Source organism: Otolemur garnettii, unplaced genomic scaffold, assembly GCF_000181295.1.
Source record: "Otolemur garnettii isolate 467f Iridium unplaced genomic scaffold, OtoGar3 scaffold00011, whole genome shotgun sequence".
Classification (NCBI taxonomy): Eukaryota; Metazoa; Chordata; class Mammalia; order Primates; family Galagidae; genus Otolemur; species Otolemur garnettii.
Window position 1 is genome coordinate 2571556 of NW_003852406.1, and position 19839 is coordinate 2591394.

A 19839-nucleotide genomic window follows, 5' to 3' on the forward strand; every position below is an offset into this window, starting at 1 on the left:
GGAAAGGCTTTATTTCAGCCAGTGGAGCCACAGAGGACTAAAGTCCAAAAATGGCCGAGCTCCCAATTGACTCTGTCCTTTCCTTTTTACCTCCAGCCAAGGGTTTCTTGTCTATGTGTATGCTTCTCATTGGTCATTTTGAATTGAGCTGGATAAGGGTACCCATGAACAAGGAATTTTTGGCTGGAGATAAAAGGGAAAGGACAGAGCCAGTCAGGGAACTTGGCCATTTTTGGACTTTAGTCTGCTGTGGCTAGGCCAGCTGAAATAAAACACTTCCTGTACCCTTCCTTTTTAAAATACAGATGTTCAGTTATTTCTTTCTCTCCATCAGGTCTCATTTTCCTGCAACAATTCCACAAGAGATGTTGATCTTGCACCAGGATGAAAGTACATGTAGTGAGAATAAGATGGAGTCAGGCAGGCTATGACTGACATGACACAGCCAGTCTGGTCAGTTTAGGTCCTGCCTGAACTTCACCCCCTATCTCCCATTTGACACAGTTGGTCTGGTTGGTTTAGGTCCTACCTGACCTTCACCGTCTCCCATTCTTTAGCTCCCACCCTAAAGATGCCTAAGTAGTTTAGGTGGATTGATTTAGGAAATTAACTTTTGAAGTGGAATGCTGTAACAGGTCACTGAGTTATGCTAAAGGTTAATATGATCTTTGCTTTGAACTATGCAAATTAAGAAAGAATGCTGCACTGGTAATAGGTAGCTTTGGGGTATATAAGAAATAAAAATTTGAGTAACGATTGGTGAGCTGCTTCTGCCACCCCTCTACTGTTAAGCATTGTCTTAACTTTTGTAGAGCTTTTTTATGTCTATCAATAAACTCTGAATACTCTAACATCACATGTACTCTTTATTTTATCCTGGTTGTCCTGTCTGCTCAGAAGGATTATGTCAACTGAAAAGCCTCTGGACAGGGTATATTCTAGTGTGGCTTGAAGTGCCTCCCTGGAAAGAACATGGAAGGATTGTCAATGAGGGTGGTAAGCAGGGTTTCTTTTTTCTGGCTCTCTTTTCACAAGAAACAATTGCCCGTTCTAGTCTGTTTTTGTGGCTCTATACCATTTTGCATTCCCACTGACAATGAGTGAGCATTCTTACTAATTTCTATCTTTCCCAGCATCTGGGGAAGTATTAAATTTTGGCCATTCTAATAGGAGTGCTATGGTATCTCTTTGTTGTACTCTGAAATTCCCTTTGAAATGACATATGATGGTAAGCATCCTTTCATATGCTTATTTTCCATATGCATATCTTTTTTGGGTGAATGTTTCTGAGACTTTTGCCTTTTTTTTTGAGTCAGGGTCTTGCTCTGTCATCCAGGCTGGAGTCCAGTGGTGCAAACAATAGCAACCTTTGTGGGTGAACATTAGGATTATGGGAATAGAGTTAGATTTATATACTAATGAAATGACTGTATGAAAATTTTGTAATCAGGGTTAGGTATATAGATAATGGGAGAGGACATGAGCCTCCACAAAGAAATGGATTGGTGAAAACAGATATTCAAACATGCCATAATAGTTTCATATGCAAAAAATTATAATAAATTTGGTGCTTTAGAACAACACAAATTTATTATCTCACAAGTCTGGAGATCAGAAGTCTGGAGTGGGTCTGCAGGACTATGATTCTGAAGTCTATAGGTGAGAAGAGAATCTATTTCCTGCCTTTTCCAGTTCTAGAAGTCACATCAATTCCCTTGTTCATAGCTTCTCCCTTAAACTTCAAAGCCAGCAGTGTATAATCTTCTTCCTCTGACATCTTATCTCTTTCTTAAAAAACCCTTCTATTATGCCAGCTACCTATACAATCCAGGATAATTTATCATCTCAAGATCCTTACCTTAATCACGTAAGTTCTTTTTATATAAGGTAACATTTTTATATAATACTGGAGATTAGAATGTGGATATATTTGGGGGACCATTACTCTGTTTATCATACTCTTTTTTTTTTCCAGAAAGGTTCTAGAAAATGTAGTTCATAAAAACAAAGGATTAAACAATGAAAATGGAAACAAGTGATCTAATACAAGAGAACAGTATTGCATTGGTGAAAGCAACCAAGTCTGAATGATGTAGAGGTTGTAATGCTCTAGAAGAATATCTACACAGAAAAAATACCTGTGAGATTAACTAATTATATCATAATGCTTTATCACTTTGGCAAAGTATTTGAGATGGATTTCTAACAAATACATTTAAAATATGGCAATTATTAAGAAAAAAAGGAAAGTAAAAGGTTATATTAAAAGTTAATGTGATCATAGTACATTATGTGGCTCTGAGTTAAATGATATTTACCTAGCATAGTAGTGATAACACTAACTGTTGATTTAAGTAAAAACTATGGTATCACTCTATCGAGAGAATGAAAGGACAAGAAGATTATATGGGATAGTAAGAGAGGGAATGTTCACATGCTACAGAGTAGTGTTGTGAAAGAACATTATCAGAATCCATAGGAGAAAGTCAATGGATAACATGTGAAATTGAAAAACGAAGAAACTACAATATAAATATATTTAGACTAGGGAGTAAATAGAAGAAACATTAAAAAGACTTGACTGAATTTCTTTTAGAAAGAAGAATTGAGAATAGAGTAGAGCAAAGAATTTTGTTTAAAAACCTAGAACATGGGCAACCTGACCATCAACGTGTATGTGCTTTCCTCCACATTTCCAAGGCCCCTGGGGACCTTGGCACTAACTGACCGATGGACTGTGGCAAAATTTACACTTGCTACTTTTAGAGCTGACCTCTACAACTTCTTCTGTGATTCACCACATTTTCTTGCTTGTCAAATAAGTTATGGACCCCAAGTCCCAGGAAGCAGTAGAACCACTAAAAATAAAAAGAAATATTTGACTTTCAGTTTAACATTTCATCTGACTTGGAACATCTACAATCCATCTTTTATGAGAAATAACCATTGATTGCATTAAACTATCAATATTTTGAGGTTTTCTATTATATTATAGCCGTAAATTCACTGCTGTTTTTTTTTTTTTTAAATGGCCACAAAGTCTTTCAGGAGAGAGATTAGTATTTCTTTCCCTAAAATCTGGATAGGTCTTATGATTTACATGTAAGCAAAAGCATGCAAGAGAAGTGAACTGTGCTACTTTTTGAGGCAAGGTCAGATAAAGACATGTAGTTTCTACCTTGTTCATGCCAACAGGTCCCTCTGGATCCCTGAGCATAAACTAAGAAGTTGACTATCTTTCTGCCATAATGAAGAAACCCAGGCCACATGGAGCAGTGTAAATAACAGCTTGGCTAGCTTGCCTAGTCTTTCCAGTTGAGTTACCAGAGAAAAGCTGATCCACTGTACCCTCCTAACCATACAATTTTTGAACAAAATAAAATAGTTGATTTAAACTACCATATTTTGGAGTAATTTATTACAAAGCAATAGTAATCCAATCCTCCATCTAATAAATAGGCTTATTTGCTTTTTAATCTGTGCAACTGAAGTACTTTGATAAAACTAAGAGTCACTGTGAATTATTATTTCTGACTTAGGAACTTTGCCATTGCTGCTTTCCTTGCCCAGAAAACTCATCTTTCTAAATCAGTGATTTAAAACTTTTTAGAGTACTTACTAGACAATAAGAAATAACATTTTTACAAATAAGACCTAATGCACACATACATGCACAAATAGGGTGTCCCAAAATACAGCTGAAGTTTCCATACATAGGGAAAATGGAAAATTGTAGCTAAATGTACCCTTATTTACAAAATATTCATTAAAAAATTTTACAAAATATTTACAAAACATTCTTTTACGTGTTGGGCCGCCTCTTTGTGAAATTCAACTGATAAGCCTTATTGACCACTCCATTCTGAGCTCTTTGAAATTCCCATAATTGTTTAGACAGACTGCATTTTTTTCTCACTAGTGAGAACACTGCATTTTATATACTACCTACCCTGCATTTTATATATTACGTATACATTACTTGATAACAGTAAGCTCTTCTAGGGCAAACGTTCTGTTCTTTATTTCCCACTTGATAAATTTACAGTACTCAATAAATACATTGCTCAGCATTTGGCCATTGCGTTTCTAAATCATATAACTATTAACGTCTGCTCTTGCAGTTTGGGTTTTCTTTGGGGTGAGGGATGGATAAATGGTTTTATAACTTATCCACGTCATTATACTTCAAACTGGAAAAACTGCACAAAGTAGTCACAACGCTATATGCATGTTTTTAGACAAACCAAATCATCAAGATGCCAGAAAAGAAAAAAAAAAAGTTTTGCTAACAGCTTCATTACTACACAGAGCACAAAATACTTAATTTTGATACTGTCACAAAAAGAGTCACAGAACCAAGTTCTCACGACTAAAGTATCTTTGGGACTGGTATTAACAAATGGAAACTGTTCTGTAAGAGCAGGATTTCCTCACAACTCACTGCAATTACGCCTCCAGAGTACGTTTCGGCAGCCGCCGCGTCCCAGTGGCTATGGTTGTAACTATTGTTATTTGGTACCGCCCACACTTGGGAAAGAACTGGCGAAAGGGCTAGAGAGGTCCAGGCGGCCCCGGCCCTGCTCCCCGCCGCGTCTCTGAGAAGCACCCGCCGCCCGCAGTCAGCCGCTGAGGCAGGAATTCCCGCCTAACCCCGCCCCGCTGTTGTCCCCGCCCGTTACCTCTGCCGAGAGGCCGGTGTTAGGCCTCAGCAAATACCCTAGCAACGGCCTGGCTCCGCCCCCTGGTGTCTCGGGGAAAGCGCTCCGCCGGGTCCCCGCGTCATCAGGGCCCGGCCCGCGCCTGGGGTCCGGCGGAGTTGAAGACGCGTGGAGGTGGCGGGAAGTCGCGCGTTGTGCAGGTCTGAGTCCCACTCCGATCCCGACATCGGTCTCCGCGCTGTCTGGAGACCAGTGGTCTGGCTCGACTGTGCGGCCACGGGAAGTGAATGTTCTGTCAGGACCCTAGCTCAGTGCTAGGGTGTCGCCTATTGGGGGCGGAGGGGCTCTCGGTCCCTGCGCGGCTCTTTGGCGTGTTTAGGAACTTGCGGGCCCTTTGGGAAGAAGATTACAGATTTTCCTGGAAGAATATTTTTTCCCTCACAATGGTTTTTGGTGCTTTCTGCCCAAAGGGAAGTTTATCCTCAAAAAAGTCAGTTCCCTAGGAATTCCATTCTCTGTTTTTTTAGTGTTTGGAGTGGTTTATAGGGGATTGGTAATCCCGGAAGGAGAATCCTACCTAGTACCGACGCGGGATTAGGTATGCCATGTAGTGTTTTAAAAGATGAAGGTTATGGTTACATAATAAGTAAAGAAGACTTTTTATATCTAAATTATTTGGGGGGGGGATGTAGGACAAATGAAATAGTATATTAACACTTTCAGGGGCCAGTTCTGCGAAGTTGGATGATAAAAATTGATATTTAATTAAGATTACAACGTTTAAGGACTACTTCTGACCTGTGTACCAGGAAAAACCAAGGCAAAGAAGCCTGCCTACCATATTGTGGGTGGTGTGGAAGAGGCCTTTAGGCCAGTATTTAGAAAGTTGGTACCCTGGATTTTTAAAAATAAGTGTTGGACCTAACTAGGTTCTTAAAAGCACTCCAGAAAGAAAATATGAAGTGAGTTTTATTTAGTACTGAATGGTTCCATAATACAGGATAGGTGAGTTTTATATATAACGTGCCATTGGAAGGTGGGTCAAGTTATAATAATGGAAAAGGTAGGATCCTTTTACATTATTGTTGTGCCACAATTTATATATACACATGCACACCTGTATTTATTTATTTAGGCCAGTCTGCATGTAATCCATAAAGATAACTTTGCAGGTACTTTAGCAGCGAAATGCTTACTGGATGTGTTTTTCAGAATGGTTGTGATTGTGTTTGTTTAATTCTTCCTATTGCATAAGAATCAGGAATAGTTAAGGTCAGTAAAGAATTCTGCTCTTACACAGAGTTGAATGCTAGGAGGGATAGCTTTACTAAAATACACCTCCAAATTAAGTGCACTTTTCCATGTCAAATATGAGGAACCAATAGGTGCTCATGTAAGAGATTGCCATTGCCCATCTATGAACTGATAAGAAACAGTTACGAGTCCTGACTTTGAGACTGAAAATTGAGGGTTATATGCAAGGAAGAATTGATACAACTTGGTGAGTATATTTAGTATGGGGGAGAAATTGGATAGAAAGAAGAGTAAAAAGTTAATTTGTTTTCAACCTAAGTTGCAGAATGATGTATGCTCCTTCAAGGGGCTAAAATTATTTGTTAGTTCCTTTTTGTGTTTTCTAAATTCTTTTAATACCTATGACTTGAGCTGTATTTCCCCCCATATATTTGATATTAACAAGTATATTTTAAAGGCTTTGAATACTTAAATTCGCAACAAATGATTTGTACACATTTGAGGCAGGCTGTTGGCTAAGTCAAGATAGACGCCCTGTTCATGTGGTTTCATAGACCTTTGGAGAGAGTTACCCAAGATTTACCCTCTTCTCTGTGGCCACCTCAGCCATGCTTGGGAGAATGTAGGTGAGACAGGGAAAGTAGCCATAAACATTTCCCTTCCACTGTTAATGGGTATTCATGATTGATTTTTTTTTTTTAGATGAAGGTTATTTGCATAAGGCTTCTTTAATAATCTATTTAGTTATGTGTATGGAAGGTCAGTGACATACAGGATGATATTTCTGAAGCATCTCAGGAGGAATGCACTTTGAGGGCCGTATAATAACTCTGAACACACAGGAATTTTCTATTAAATATCAGGCAAACATGTTAACTTTCATGGCATCCACCATAGCTTCATTCTTTAGCCCCAGTGTGCCTGGGCCCTTTGGTAGCACACATAAACCCACTAAGTAGCTACTAGAATATCCAAGGAAATGAAATCAGGTTGAATTAGTCTAGTCCAATTTCTTCTTCTTTTTTTTTTTTTCATTAAATCATAGCTATGTACATTAGTGCTGGTTTTATATACAATTTGAAATACTTTCATCAATCTGGTTAACATAGCCTTCAACATATTTTCTTAGTTATGTGTTAAGACGTTTATACTCTACACTTGTAGATTTAACATGTACCCTTGTAAAATGCACCATAGGTGTGGTCCCACCATTTAGGATGAGTTCCAGGATTTGAATAATCTGGGACTATTACAGCCTAAAAATGTGTCTCTGTGATGAGTTCCATGATTTGAATAATTTAGGACTATTATAGCCTAAAAATGTGTCTTTGTAAGAACTTGATGCAACACCAAAACAAATCCAAAGCAAGAGCATTTAAGTGAAACTTAATTAGCTTTCTCAGTGCAGTGATGAGGCATCTATTCGCTTGTGACAATTGACACTGATGGCCAACAGAATTTATTTCTGGGAACAAATAGGATCTCTTCCCAAACTGCTGCTTCTGTCCTTTGAATGAATGTTTTATCTTAGGATTTCTTTGCCTGGGTCATAGATGGACTCTAGGAGATCTGCAAACCACCTGAAGTTGTATGGATATAGTGTGTTTGTATATACATTTTTTAGGGGTAAGGTCCAAGATTTTCATGCAGTTCTTAAAAGGATCTGATACTTAAGAAAAGGTGGCATCTTAATATCCTACACTCTTCTAGTTGTTGAGGGCATGTTCACCATGATAGAAGGCATTTTTAGGCAGATGATTTGGAGTGGCAGGCAGAAGTAGGTAAGGTTTTCTATTGTGAGAGAGGAAGAAGGTATTGGATCATGTTTCTGAAATATCACTTTCTCTCAGCAACCCAAAATGCAAACCCATACCTAATCAGTACACAGCAAAAAGACTTACTATATTTGGGTTTTCTCTTTAAGTATATTTGGCAAGTACATTTTCCTTTTCCTTCAATAACCGTCTTTTCTTTGTGTCTCTTTATTTGGGTGTCTAGCTTGTTGGGATTTACAATCTAAAAAAAGCTCTTGATGGGTAATTAATGTCACCGACTTCTTGGTAGCAAATTATGTTGTATTTTATGTTTCTCTAGACTTTCTGTTCAAATTTTATTTGGCAGACCACAGAATGTTTCTTGTTGGAATCATAGTGTTTCTTCTGTCAGTTTTTATAATCAAAGTGCCTGCAGCTTCAGTTAAATACCACAGTGTCATACGTTTTTATAATAGAGAGAATCATTTTACAGCTGTGGAATGCATATCAAATCAATAGAGTTCTAATCTCTTTTCTCCCTTTAAAGATATATTGCTTACAGGGTATGCAAACAGCAATTTTGATGGTCATCAACCTTCTTTGAAAAAGATTTGAAGGGGGAAAGTTATTTTTTCCTATGTTGTCTCTAGTACTGAAGAATTGGAATAGTTTATATTTTTTAAAAAGCAGTATAAATTCTTAGAGTGGACATTAGCATTACTTTGTAAAATTTTAAAACTTGTAAGATATTTCACCACTATAAATGGTAGTAGATGCCTCTCTTTTTTTAGTGCCTATTTAGTTTTAGATATAGTTTTAAGTTGAAGAGGAATATATCTGAACATATCTAACATACACAGATTTTACTGATTTCACTGTAACCTTCTGTTTTGATTAGAGTTTAGCATAAGATTTGATATCATGTAATGTCAATTCAAAGTTAGAACCTACAGGATTGAATATATTCCTGGCTATTATTAACATGAAAGCACTAAATTCCTAACAAACTGGTCAACATATGGGGGTGGTCTACATAATTGAGTACATGTGGTACATGCATGGTCTATGACAATTAGATCAACTTAAAGAGATGATAAATGTGGGAAGGTGGTCAACTATGGAGGTTCTACTGTATTTATAAAAAAAAAAATTGCCATCTCTGGAATAAAAAGAGCTCTTCAAAGATAGATTATCAGTGCCTAGTCTTTATATTTGAAATAATTTTTCTAAGATAGCACCTATTTATATGGAAAGAATGGCCCCAAAGGGTAACCAATTTGTTGTTTTGAGTTTATTGCTTTTTAATTTTATATTTTAAAGCATGCAAATTCAGTAACTTAAAAAAATTATTAATATTTGTTAATGAGTACCAAAATAACACACAATTATAAATTAAATCAAGTAATTCTCTTTGTAGAGAAAGAGGGAGTAAAATGTTTTCTGTTTTATTTTGCCCCTTCCCACACTTTTTTTTTTACAGTGTACCTATGATAAAATGTGTTTTAAAAATAAATGTTAAACTTTTGTTGGAATGAAGAATGTCTCTTAATCCACCTGTATTTCTTGAAGAAAGTGATCCAAAATTTGTGGAAACACAGCAGTCACAACCAGCTTCCACAGTTTCAGATGATCCCCTTCAGAACTTATGCTTAGCATCCCAAGAAGTTCTTCAAAAAGCTCAGCAAAGTGGGAGATCAAAGTGTCTTAAATGTGGTGGTTCAAGGATGTTCTACTGCTATACATGTTACGTCCCAGTTGAAAATGTACCTGTTGAACAGATTCCACTTGTGAAGGTTGGTAAGAAATTTAATTGTTTTGAAGTAGGAAACTAGATTTTTAAAAGATATCTCATGTATGCCTGTTCTAATTATAAAATGTGATAATATCATTATGAAAATGAACTATGTTAATGAAAGATGTCATCCCACAGACTGCTAAATCTATTTTTCTCTCTGGAAAAACACTTGGGTCTGAAATGAATAGTGCCCTTTTTTTTTTTTTAATTGAGACAGAATGTTACTTTGTCGCCCTCTGTAGAGTGAGATGGCATTATAGCTCACAGCAACCTCAAATTCTCGGACTCAAGCAATTCTCTTGTCTCAGCTCTTCCCAAGTAGTTGGGACTATAGGCGCCTGCCACAATGCCTGGCTATTTTTGTTGTTGTTTGTTTAGCAGGCACAGGCTGAGTTCAAACCCTCCAGCCCAAGTGCAGTGCCCTGTGCCCTAACCACTGAGCTATGAGCGCCCCAAATAGTGCCATTTTTAATGAAGTCAGTTACTTTTTAAATCAATGATTATAATTTATTTATAACATAGAAAAAAATATGACATAAACATGAATACTAAATAAAAAAGTTTATGGACTACCAGAAGAAGCTTTTAAAAACTACCTTAGGTTCTTGGACTCTTCCTTGAGAAAACACTCTCCTATGAAACTAGGATTAATTTTTCCATAGGTTTTATGACTTAATCTTATTCTATATGTAGAGATAGAATTGGACCAAAAATAAATAAGTAAATAAAATTTAAAAACTAAGACCTCTGCACTGGGCTATTACAGTGATTTTATGAGAAATTTAAATTTTGATTTGAGTTGATCGCTTACTTTTGTACTTTTTAATATAGGTTAATCCTACTTTTGTATAGGTAAAAGGTCTGTAGAACATCATGTCAGCATAATTAGAGAAGAATGTATTATATTTGTGTCAACTTGTCTAACATTGACTCATACTTTAGGAGTAAAGTAAATAATATAAAAAATTTGACGGCTGTCTGTTAGTACTTTAGAGAGATTATACTCTACACAAGGACTCAGTAGAAATTGCCATTAAGAGTATAAATATTACCTATATTTTAAAATATTGACTGTGATCATTTTAAGGTTTATTTAAATTTGAAGAAAATACTTTGATATTCATATTTAGCTACTGGAATTTCAGTTTAGTTTATATGCCATCTAAGGAAGTCCATGGTCTCCTAAGAGATCTCAACTCAACATGTACAGACTAATAGAAAGTTAATTATTCAAGAATAATGAAGTGTGGCATCTAATATGAGCTTCACAGTTTGTTCAGAAAAAGCAAGAGCTTGAGGACAATACTCCTTTTCTGATTCCCTGTTATCTTATAGGAATGTTAACATTTCAAAGTATAGTTTTTGAAGTCTACATAGAATTATTCTATTTTCTATTTATGTCGTAGAGCAGGGGTCCTCACACTTTTTAAACAGGAGGCCAGTTCACTGTCCCTCAGACCATTGGAGGGCTGGACTGCCAGGCCCTGGGATGAGTTGGCTGCTAAGCAGGACAGGCAGTGGCAGCAAAAACACCTAGCAGGCCAGATAAATGTACTGGGCGGGCTGCATGTGGCCCGCAGGCCGCAGTTTGAGGACACCTGTCATAGAGTATTTCATTAAAAGTTTTCTGTTAAGATATGTTCAAAAAGGGTTGCAGGGGTGAGCATGATGGCTCACTTAGTTCTCTGGGAGATCAAGGAGGGTGGATTGCTTCAGCTCAGGATTTTGAGACCAGCCTGAGTAAGACCAAGACCCCACCTCTACTAAATATGGAAAAACTACCTGGGCATCATGGTTGGTGCCTGCAGTCCCAGCTACTTGGGAGGCTGAGATAGGAGGATTGCTTGAGCCCGAGAGTTTGAGGTTGCTGTGAGCTATGATGTTGCCATGGCCCTCTACCCAAGGTGACAGAGTGAGACACTGTTTCAGAAAAAATAAAAAGAAGAATTACACATCAGAATAATAAAAGGCAATGTTGTATTTGTTTGTATTCACAAGGCTGATACTTTCATAGAAATTTAATAATAGAAGGCATTTTCTGAGTGGTTGAATGTCCACTGCTTAATAGAAAAGACTCAAAACATTATGCCAGATGTTTGATCAATACCAAATGGTCTAGACTATGTTGAGTTCTCTAAAGTGTTTATATTTTAATGACCATATATAAAATTTGATATCTTAATAAAATAGTAATAAAAACACTACAAAATGTTCTAACTTCTATTTTTATTTTAACAAATCTTTTAGCATTTGCTTTTAGACAGCCTACTTGGGAAGGGAGGATGACTACATAATGAGTAAGTTCCTCCTAAGCTTTACATTTTAGTCTAGTAAATAAATTGGTAAATTTAGTCACGCGTCACCTAATGACAGGGATATTTTCTGAGAAATGCTTCCTGAAAAATGAGTCATTAGTGCTTCCATCATCGTGCAAACATAATGAGTGTATTTACACAAACCTAGATGGTAATAGACTACAGTACACTCAGGCTAAATGATGTAGCCTTTTGCTCCTAGGGCACAAACATATGTAGCATGTTACTGTACCAAATACTGTAGGCAGTTATAATGTAGTAGTATTTGTGTGTCTAAACAAACACAGAAAAAGTACAGTAAATGTATGGAATAAAAGATAAAAAATAGTACCCCTGTATAGGGCACTTACCATAAGTGGAGCATGTAGGACTAAAAGTTGCTCTGAGAAGCATCAGTGAATGAATGGTAAGTGAATGTGAAGGCCTGAGACATTACCTATTGTAGTCTTTATAAACAGTGCCAACAGTGCCAACTTAGCATAAATCTATGCTAAATTTATAAAAGAACATTTTCTTTGATAATAAGCTTACTGTAACTTTTACTTCATTAACTTTTAAGTTCTTTTTTAACTTTTGACTCTTTGGAATAACATTTAGCTTAAAACATGAACACATTCTACAGCTATATAAAAATAATTTCTTTTTATTGGGCGGCACCTGTGGCTTAGTGAGTAGGGCACTGCCTCTATATACTGAGGGTGGCGGGTTAAACCGGCCCAGCCAAACTGCAACAAAAAAATAGCCGGGCGCTGTGGCGAGTGCTTGTGGTCCCAGCTACTTGGGAGGCTGAGGCAGGAGAGTCACCTAAGCCCAAGAGCTGGAGGTTGCTGTGATGCCATAGTACTCTACCGGGGGTGACAAAGTAAGACTCTGTTTCTAAAAAAATAATAATTTCTTTTTTTATATCCTTATTCTATAAGCTCTTATCTATTAAAAAAAATTTTTTTTGTTGCTTCTTAAACTTTTTTGTTAAAAACACACACATTAGCCTAGTCCTTTACAGGATCAAGATTATCAGTGTCACTGTCTTCCATGTCTACATCTAGTCCCACTGGAAAGTCTTTGGAATGATTACATTCATGGAACTGTCATCTGCTATGATGATGCCTTCTGCTGGAATACCTCCTGAAAGACCTGCCTAAGGGCTATTTTACAGTTAACCTTTTTTCAAAGTAAAAGGAGTAGAGTACTTTTTATACTCTAAAATAACAAAAATATAGTATAGTAAATACATAAACAAGTGCTACATACATCATTGCTGAACATCACTTACCTTACAGTACTCCCCTTGGGAAGCTATGCACTGGTATCAGTGCTTAGTGTACATTTCAAAGCAATTTTGGAACTCTCCCTGGAATGACCATCAGAGCTGTGGTCATACCACACAAAAACATACAACACTAGTGAATGCCCCTCAGCAAGGTACTGCCACATGTCAATACAATCACAGCTGTGAGACACTAATATGCCAAGGGTTATGAAGCCTTACCGAGTTAATTGTATAGTATTGCCAACTAAAGCGAAGAGTGACGAGTTTGTGAACTTAATTGTCAGACCTTCTATGATGACAGCTTTGAATAATTATTTTTAATGAAAGATGAGTACATATTATATGAAATTCTACCAAATCTATAATAACATATAGAAATTGCAAACAAATCTAGAGTAACAAGATGAATGGTGGCGCCTAAGAATGGAGCAGTAGTTAATGGAGGAGAGAAGGAAGAGGGCATGAGAAAACTTTTGGTAGTGGCAGATTATTAACTTGATTGTAATGATGCTCCAGAATCCTGCCCGTTTAGTATGTAATAGGCTTTGGAGATCTTGGAAAATACATAACATAACAAAAATCATTGAAAAATCCATCTCAAGAAGGTTTCTTAAATATAAAGCTAATGACTTGGCTTTCTTTTTCATAATCAGGGCTGAATGCATTTTTAAAGAGATTTACAGACCTATAAGGAGAGCCAAAGTGAAATCTTAGAAAAATCTATATTAAGAAACCTAAAAGAGTATTATTTTTGCACAGAAGTAGGGCATAATTTATAATAAATAATGAAATTTTAAGGGTAATACAGCAAGTTGATTTTGAAGAGAATTTTTTTTGATACAAAGAATTTTTTTGTGAATATACCTCTTTGACTCCTTCTGTTACTTTTTTTCCAATTGATAATTATTTATGTTGTTAAAATATGCTTTTGAAAACCACGATGTTCATATCAGAGGATAGTACGTTTGGCCTAAAAGGATGTATAAGGAACAGAATTTCAACTTGAATTTTAAATTGAAAGCTTTTACCCAAATTTACATGTTCTTTAAAAATATCATAAAATAGGCTAGGTATGGTGGCTCACATCTATAACTCTAGTATTTTGGGAGGGCATGGTGGGAGAATCACTTGAGGCTAGGAGTTCTTCACTGGTCTAGACAACTTTGCAAGACCCCATCTCTACAAAAATTTACCAAAAAAAATTAGCTAGTGTGGTGCCCACCTGTACTACCAGCCTCCTAGGATGCTAAGGCAGAAGGATCATTTGAGCCCAAGAGCTTGAGGTTGCAGTGAGCTATGGTGACCCCACTGTACTCTAGCTTGGACAACAAAGACCTTGCTTCAAAAAAAAAAAAAAAAGAAAAAAAAAAAAACCCACAAAATTAACAAATACAGAGTTTATAGGAATTATTAGGAATGTTCAATGCACAAACACTACAATACAAAGAATTAGATTGCTGGTACAAAAATGAAAATGACTTTGAGCTTTGCTTTAAGAGAAGATCTATGTTAAATAATTTGAAAATAGTTGTCTTATTATGTGATTAACAATATTACGGAAAAAATTTGAGTTTGCTTTATGACTTTTCACCATTCTTAATATTTTAGTTTCAAAAATGACCTTTAAACCATATGTATAGTTATAGGAACTGATTATAAATTTGCTATTTAAAGTCCATTTTTATTAATGTAAAAAATCAGAATTTTTGTATTTGTTTTGTTCATTTGTCTTTTTTCTTTTTACTTAGCTTCCATTGAAGATTGACATCATTAAACATCCAAATGAAACAGATGGCAAAAGTACTGCTATACATGCAAAACTCTTAGCTCCTGAATTTGTAAACATTTACACGTATCCTTGTATTCCAGAATATGAAGAAAAGGACCATGAAGTAGGCAGATTATTTTTTATAACTCTTCTCATTAAACATGAAAATGAATTTTAAACTCCATTGTTCTTTTGAACTTACTTGAACATAATTTAATGTTTTTCTTAGCAACCTGGAGTTATGCTCATGTAGCATCAAACACTGTGGAGTTTATTTCACTGATGTCTTCAGAGGGCAGATGATGTTAGCAATGCTTTTTGAATATTTCTGCTTTTTATAATGTTCTGCCTTATTTCTTCAGGTTTTTACTCTTTGTCATTATTATGCGTGCTTTTACTTTTTTCCTCTTTGCCTAGTATAGATGGTCTAATTTGATGCAGACTAGGAAACCAGATTACATATGTTGGAATTTTTTTAATAGAGGAAAAGAAAGATTAAATTAGAAGTATTTTCAAGAATTCTCCCTAAATTAAGAGCTGTAGTGTATAGCCTCTGTAACATTTCTTTTGAGGCTTTCCTTACTCATTTTTAGTTTCTTAACTGGTTTTCACATAGTTGAGATTTTCACATTGGTGAAATATTACTAATCTTCTTCCCAAAAAGTTATTTTACCATAGATCCCAAAAAATTAGGCTTTGGCTTCTGAAAGAAGCATGCAAATCTTTCTGGGTCTCTTGGGGGTCATTTGTTGGTGTGGTTAATCTAGAAACAAAGTTAAAAAAATCAGTATATTCATTTGTTTCAGAAAGAACTTTGTTAGTTTTTACTTTCCTTCCTCTCTGTCTATCTTGGTTGAGTTTATATAGAAAGTTGTATGTATAAGTAATATTTAAATTTTATATATAGGAATGTATTTTTTTTCTATTAATCCAAATACCATTTATATTGATTAAGTAGAACATAGTGTTGGGTACTATAAGAAGGTGTGATATGCTTATAATCCAAGGAAATTAAGAAACCCTGGACTTTGCCAATTGGGTATTGAGGGAAATATATGCATGCTATAAATTTGAAATTTATAACATGAAGACTTTTTTGTTTCTTGATTTTATGATTTTGTTTCATAATATTTATTTTTTCATACTAAAAATGTGCATGCTCATTGAAGATAATTGGAAGGTAGAGAAAAATATAGGGTAAAATACCCACTAGTATACAAACATTTGTTTATTTAACAAATATTACTTGTTACCTTCTTTGTGCCAGGAGCTGATCAAAAATTGGGGTCTCTAATTGTGTAAGATCTGAGTAAAAATTGTGCTGAAAGAAAAGAGATACTGTAACTTTTTCACTCTAATATACTTTAGCAAATTTTCTTGGGTATTGTGAGTGTGTGTGTCTAAGATTATTTTATTAAGATAAGTTCCCCTAGTGAAATTATTGGGCCAAAAGGTATGAACATTTTAAGATTCTTGATATAAATTGCTAAATTGTTTTTACAGCGAGTTTAATTTTGTCACCAGTAATGGTTGTAAAAACCCATTATACTATTTTCTTGTCGGCATTAACTATATCATTTATTTTATCTTTGCTTATAATACAGGTGAAAGTGGTATATAATCACTGAGCAGTTTTCAGTGGTTCTTTTACAAAGTATCATATACTTTGCCCTTTATCTTATGAAAAATTACAAAATTTTATTTTTTATTTTAAGTCTAATTAACTTGGCCTCTATCAGTCAGTGAACAACTTATTTTCAAGTAATACTTTTAGGTAGTATTATGATTATAAATTAGTAGGAAAAAGCCAAAACCTTTACCATGCATATTAAAGAAACATATACCATAGAACCAATCTAATGTTTGTTTCTCAGATATTCAACATATTTCTTTCTTTAAACTTTTAATCAATCAAAATTTATTTATTTTTAAGATTATAATAGTATACTACTAACTCAAACTTATTTGTTTTAGGTTGTACTTGTTTTTCCTGGACCTCAGTCTATCTCAATAAAAGATATTTCTTTCCATCTGCAAAAAAGGATTCAACATAATGTTAGAGGCAAAAATGATGACCCTGATATGCCATCTTTTAAACGCAAGAAAACAGAAGACCAGGAAGACTATGATTTGAATGACAGCAAACGCAAAGGAACAACACTGAAAAAAGTTATATTTATAGATAGCACTTGGAACCAAACAAACAAAATCATCACTGACGAGAGACTTCAAGGTAAGAAAAAGTGATGTTTTATTGTATTGTTCCTCCTCTCTAACTTCTATTTTGAAAATCTTTGAAAAGAAGAATTATATTGAAACCTATAGATTTTGCCACCTTTGCTTTACTTCTGTTATTATGTATGTATTTATGTGTCGTTTATATTTTTAGGTAAGCCATTCGAACAGAAGTTGCAGGCTTTGCAGTACTTCACCTTTAAATACTTAAGTATATATCTTCTAAGAATAAGGATATCCTCCTATACTAATAGGAAGCTATAAAAACCCTAATAGTGAATACATTTGCCAAGAAGTTAGAGCCTATCATTTGTTTTCTCTGGGTTTGTTTTGTTTTATTTTATTTTTGCCTTGTATGTTAATAATTTCCCACTAATTCCAGTTTTATTAAAGAATAATTAACATATAATAAACTATATATATTTAGATGGTGAAATTTCAAAAGTTTTAGATTTCCAGGTATTTTCTTTTGATACTTTGAGGATATTATTCTAGTGTATCCAATATTCTCTTCTTGTTAGTTAAAAATCTCGTCACTCCTTTTTGTATGATCTGTCTCTTCTCAATGGCTTCTTGTAATATATTTCTGTTCCTTGAGATACATTATGTTTTATGTTTCTGTGGCTTTTCATATTTTAAAATAATTTCTGGAAAAAGCAGAAATACTCTGTCTTCCATTCTCTTTGTTCTCTCCTCATTGTATTCCTATTAGACATTTGATCCTCCATAACTCTCTTATTATCTTAAGATTATGTTTATTTCTTGTATTGTCTGCTACATTTCTGAGGTAACTCTTGAGTAAAAGTGGAGTATAATAGTAGGAGATCATGGCTAACTTAGAAGTTTCTAATTGGTTGATGGGCCAGTTTTGGTGCTACCCTCTCCCTTTTACTTCTCACTTTAAAATAAAACTTGTTAAAAAAAATATGGGAAATAAATTTAGCATAGTGGTCTGAAGAAATAAAAGCATTCTGAGTTGGTATGCTGACATCTCAGTTGTAACAGATGAGAGTACTATTCGGTGATTATATTAATCATTTCCTCATTTTTTAAAATTCCAGATTAATATGACAAGTACATATGATTAGATTACATATTTTTCTTTTATGAGGTTAAAGTCTAAGTTGTGGTTGTATCTACCCAGGAACTGTGCCCTATCCCATTGCAAGGTTGTACTGTAAGTCAATAGGGATCAAAACAGCATGGTATTTGCATAAAATTACAGACATAGATCTGTGGAACAGAACAGAGGGTCTAGAGATGAAACCAGCCTCATGTTGCCATCTGATCTTTAACGAAGCAAACAAAAGCATATACTTGGGGAAAGAATCCTTATTCAGTAAATGGACATGGGAGAACAGATTAGCCTCATATAAAAGACCAAAACTGGACCCACACACTTCTCACCACTTACAAACATTAACTCATGATGGAAAAAAGGTTGACGTCTAAGATATGAAACTATAAAAACCCTAGAATAAACTATGGGAAAAACTCTTAATTTTATCAGCTTAGGGAAAGAATTTATAAAGAATTATTTCCTCTTTAAATGTATAAGAGCAAGCCATTCTAGCTAACTTTGTCATCGAGGCTCTGCATCATAGTTGTAACAGAGGTAACAGTACAAACACCTTGACGTGCTATGTTAATGAAGAAGTAGCTTTAAAGTGATAATCTGTAAGTAAACTTTCACTGGTATTGAAGAACATTAAGCTGCTTATCTCAGTTTCAGAATGTTAACCAGTTTGATGAAAATATTTCAAATTGTCTATGAAGACACTATACTGTACCCCATGTTTGCATTAATGTACACAGCTATCATTTAATTTTTTTTAAAAAAGTCAATTTCTCAAGGAAATGAAACTGTTCAAAAAATTGGTGAATTTAGGCTTGTCATAGGTTTAGTTTTTAAAAGACTGGTAGATAGAAAAAAGAGATGACTATCTTAAATATTAACTGCATTTAATCTTTTAGTCTAAAACTTAGAGTAACTGTCATAGGTAAGATTTCATTCTCTGTCTTATGGTCACTACTGTACATACCTTAATGCCTTTAAGAAAATATACTGTTTCAAATTAAGATAGAAGGAATTTATCTGTACTTTTAAATAAGAGAAATCATTGTTATACTACACTCTGTGATTAGGAAAAAAATATAAGAAATACTTATCTTTTCCTTTTTTTTTTTTTTTTTGACAGGGTTGTTACAAGTTGAATTGAAAACAAGAAAAACTTGCTTTTGGCGCCATCAAAAAGGAAAGCCAGATACTTTTCTTTCCACAATTGAAGCCATTTACTACTTTCTAGTAGACTACCATACTGATATATTAAAAGAGAAATACAAAGGACAATATGACAACCTTTTATTCTTCTATTCTTTTATGTACCAGTTGATAAAGAATGCTAAATGCTCTGGAAATAAAGAAACAAGAAAACCTACCCATTAGTTTATAACAAGCCATCTGTGTCTTTTTATTTTGCTAAAATTAATAAACATATATTTGTATTCTGTTCATTCTTAGGAAATAATCGTGTATAATGCCTGCAAGACCATTTGAAAAAATTTAAATTTCAATTATTTTATCTCATTTTTTAAAAGGAAGGAAATTGTATGTAAGGGAATTTTTCAGAGATACTGTTGACTGAAAAACTTATTTAAAAAAACATAGGCCCAATTTGTCATATCTCAATTTCATTACTATATTTTAATATAATGTATCTATGTAGTAGATAAAACATATAGTGGGGTCAGATTCTTGCTTGCTCAAAAATGTGATAAATGTTTTGCTTT

At 34.7% G+C, this 19839-nt stretch overlaps 1 protein-coding gene across 2 annotated transcripts; it reads left to right on the forward strand.

Moving 5' to 3' along the window:
- Nucleotides 1–4717: 4717 nt before the first annotated feature.
- DTWD1 (DTW domain containing 1) lies at nucleotides 4718–19611 on the forward strand. Of its 2 annotated transcripts, none has more exons than XM_003784345.3 (5): nucleotides 4718–4858; nucleotides 9147–9459; nucleotides 14795–14938; nucleotides 16789–17047; nucleotides 19248–19611. In XM_003784345.3, exons 2-5 carry the CDS (start codon nucleotides 9205–9207, stop codon nucleotides 19493–19495), a joined length of 906 nt encoding a protein of 301 aa, XP_003784393.1. In that variant the 5' UTR covers nucleotides 4718–4858; nucleotides 9147–9204; the 3' UTR covers nucleotides 19496–19611. The 2 variants fall into 2 exon arrangements, with proteins under 2 accessions (XP_003784393.1, XP_023365913.1); XM_023510145.1 differs by having other exon boundaries at nucleotides 4815–4858; nucleotides 9287–9459.
- Nucleotides 19612–19839: the final 228 nt, after the last annotated feature.

Coding starts and splice junctions, on each gene's coding strand:
- DTWD1 (XM_003784345.3), top strand. CDS start 9,205: ATGTCTCTTAATCCACCTGTATTTCTTGAAGAAAGTGATCCAAAATTT. Junction 9,460..14,794: donor AACAGATTCCACTTGTGAAG/GTTGGTAAGAAA, acceptor CTTTTTACTTAG/CTTCCATTGAAGATTGACAT. Junction 14,939..16,788: donor ATGAAGAAAAGGACCATGAA/GTAGGCAGATTA, acceptor TATTTGTTTTAG/GTTGTACTTGTTTTTCCTGG.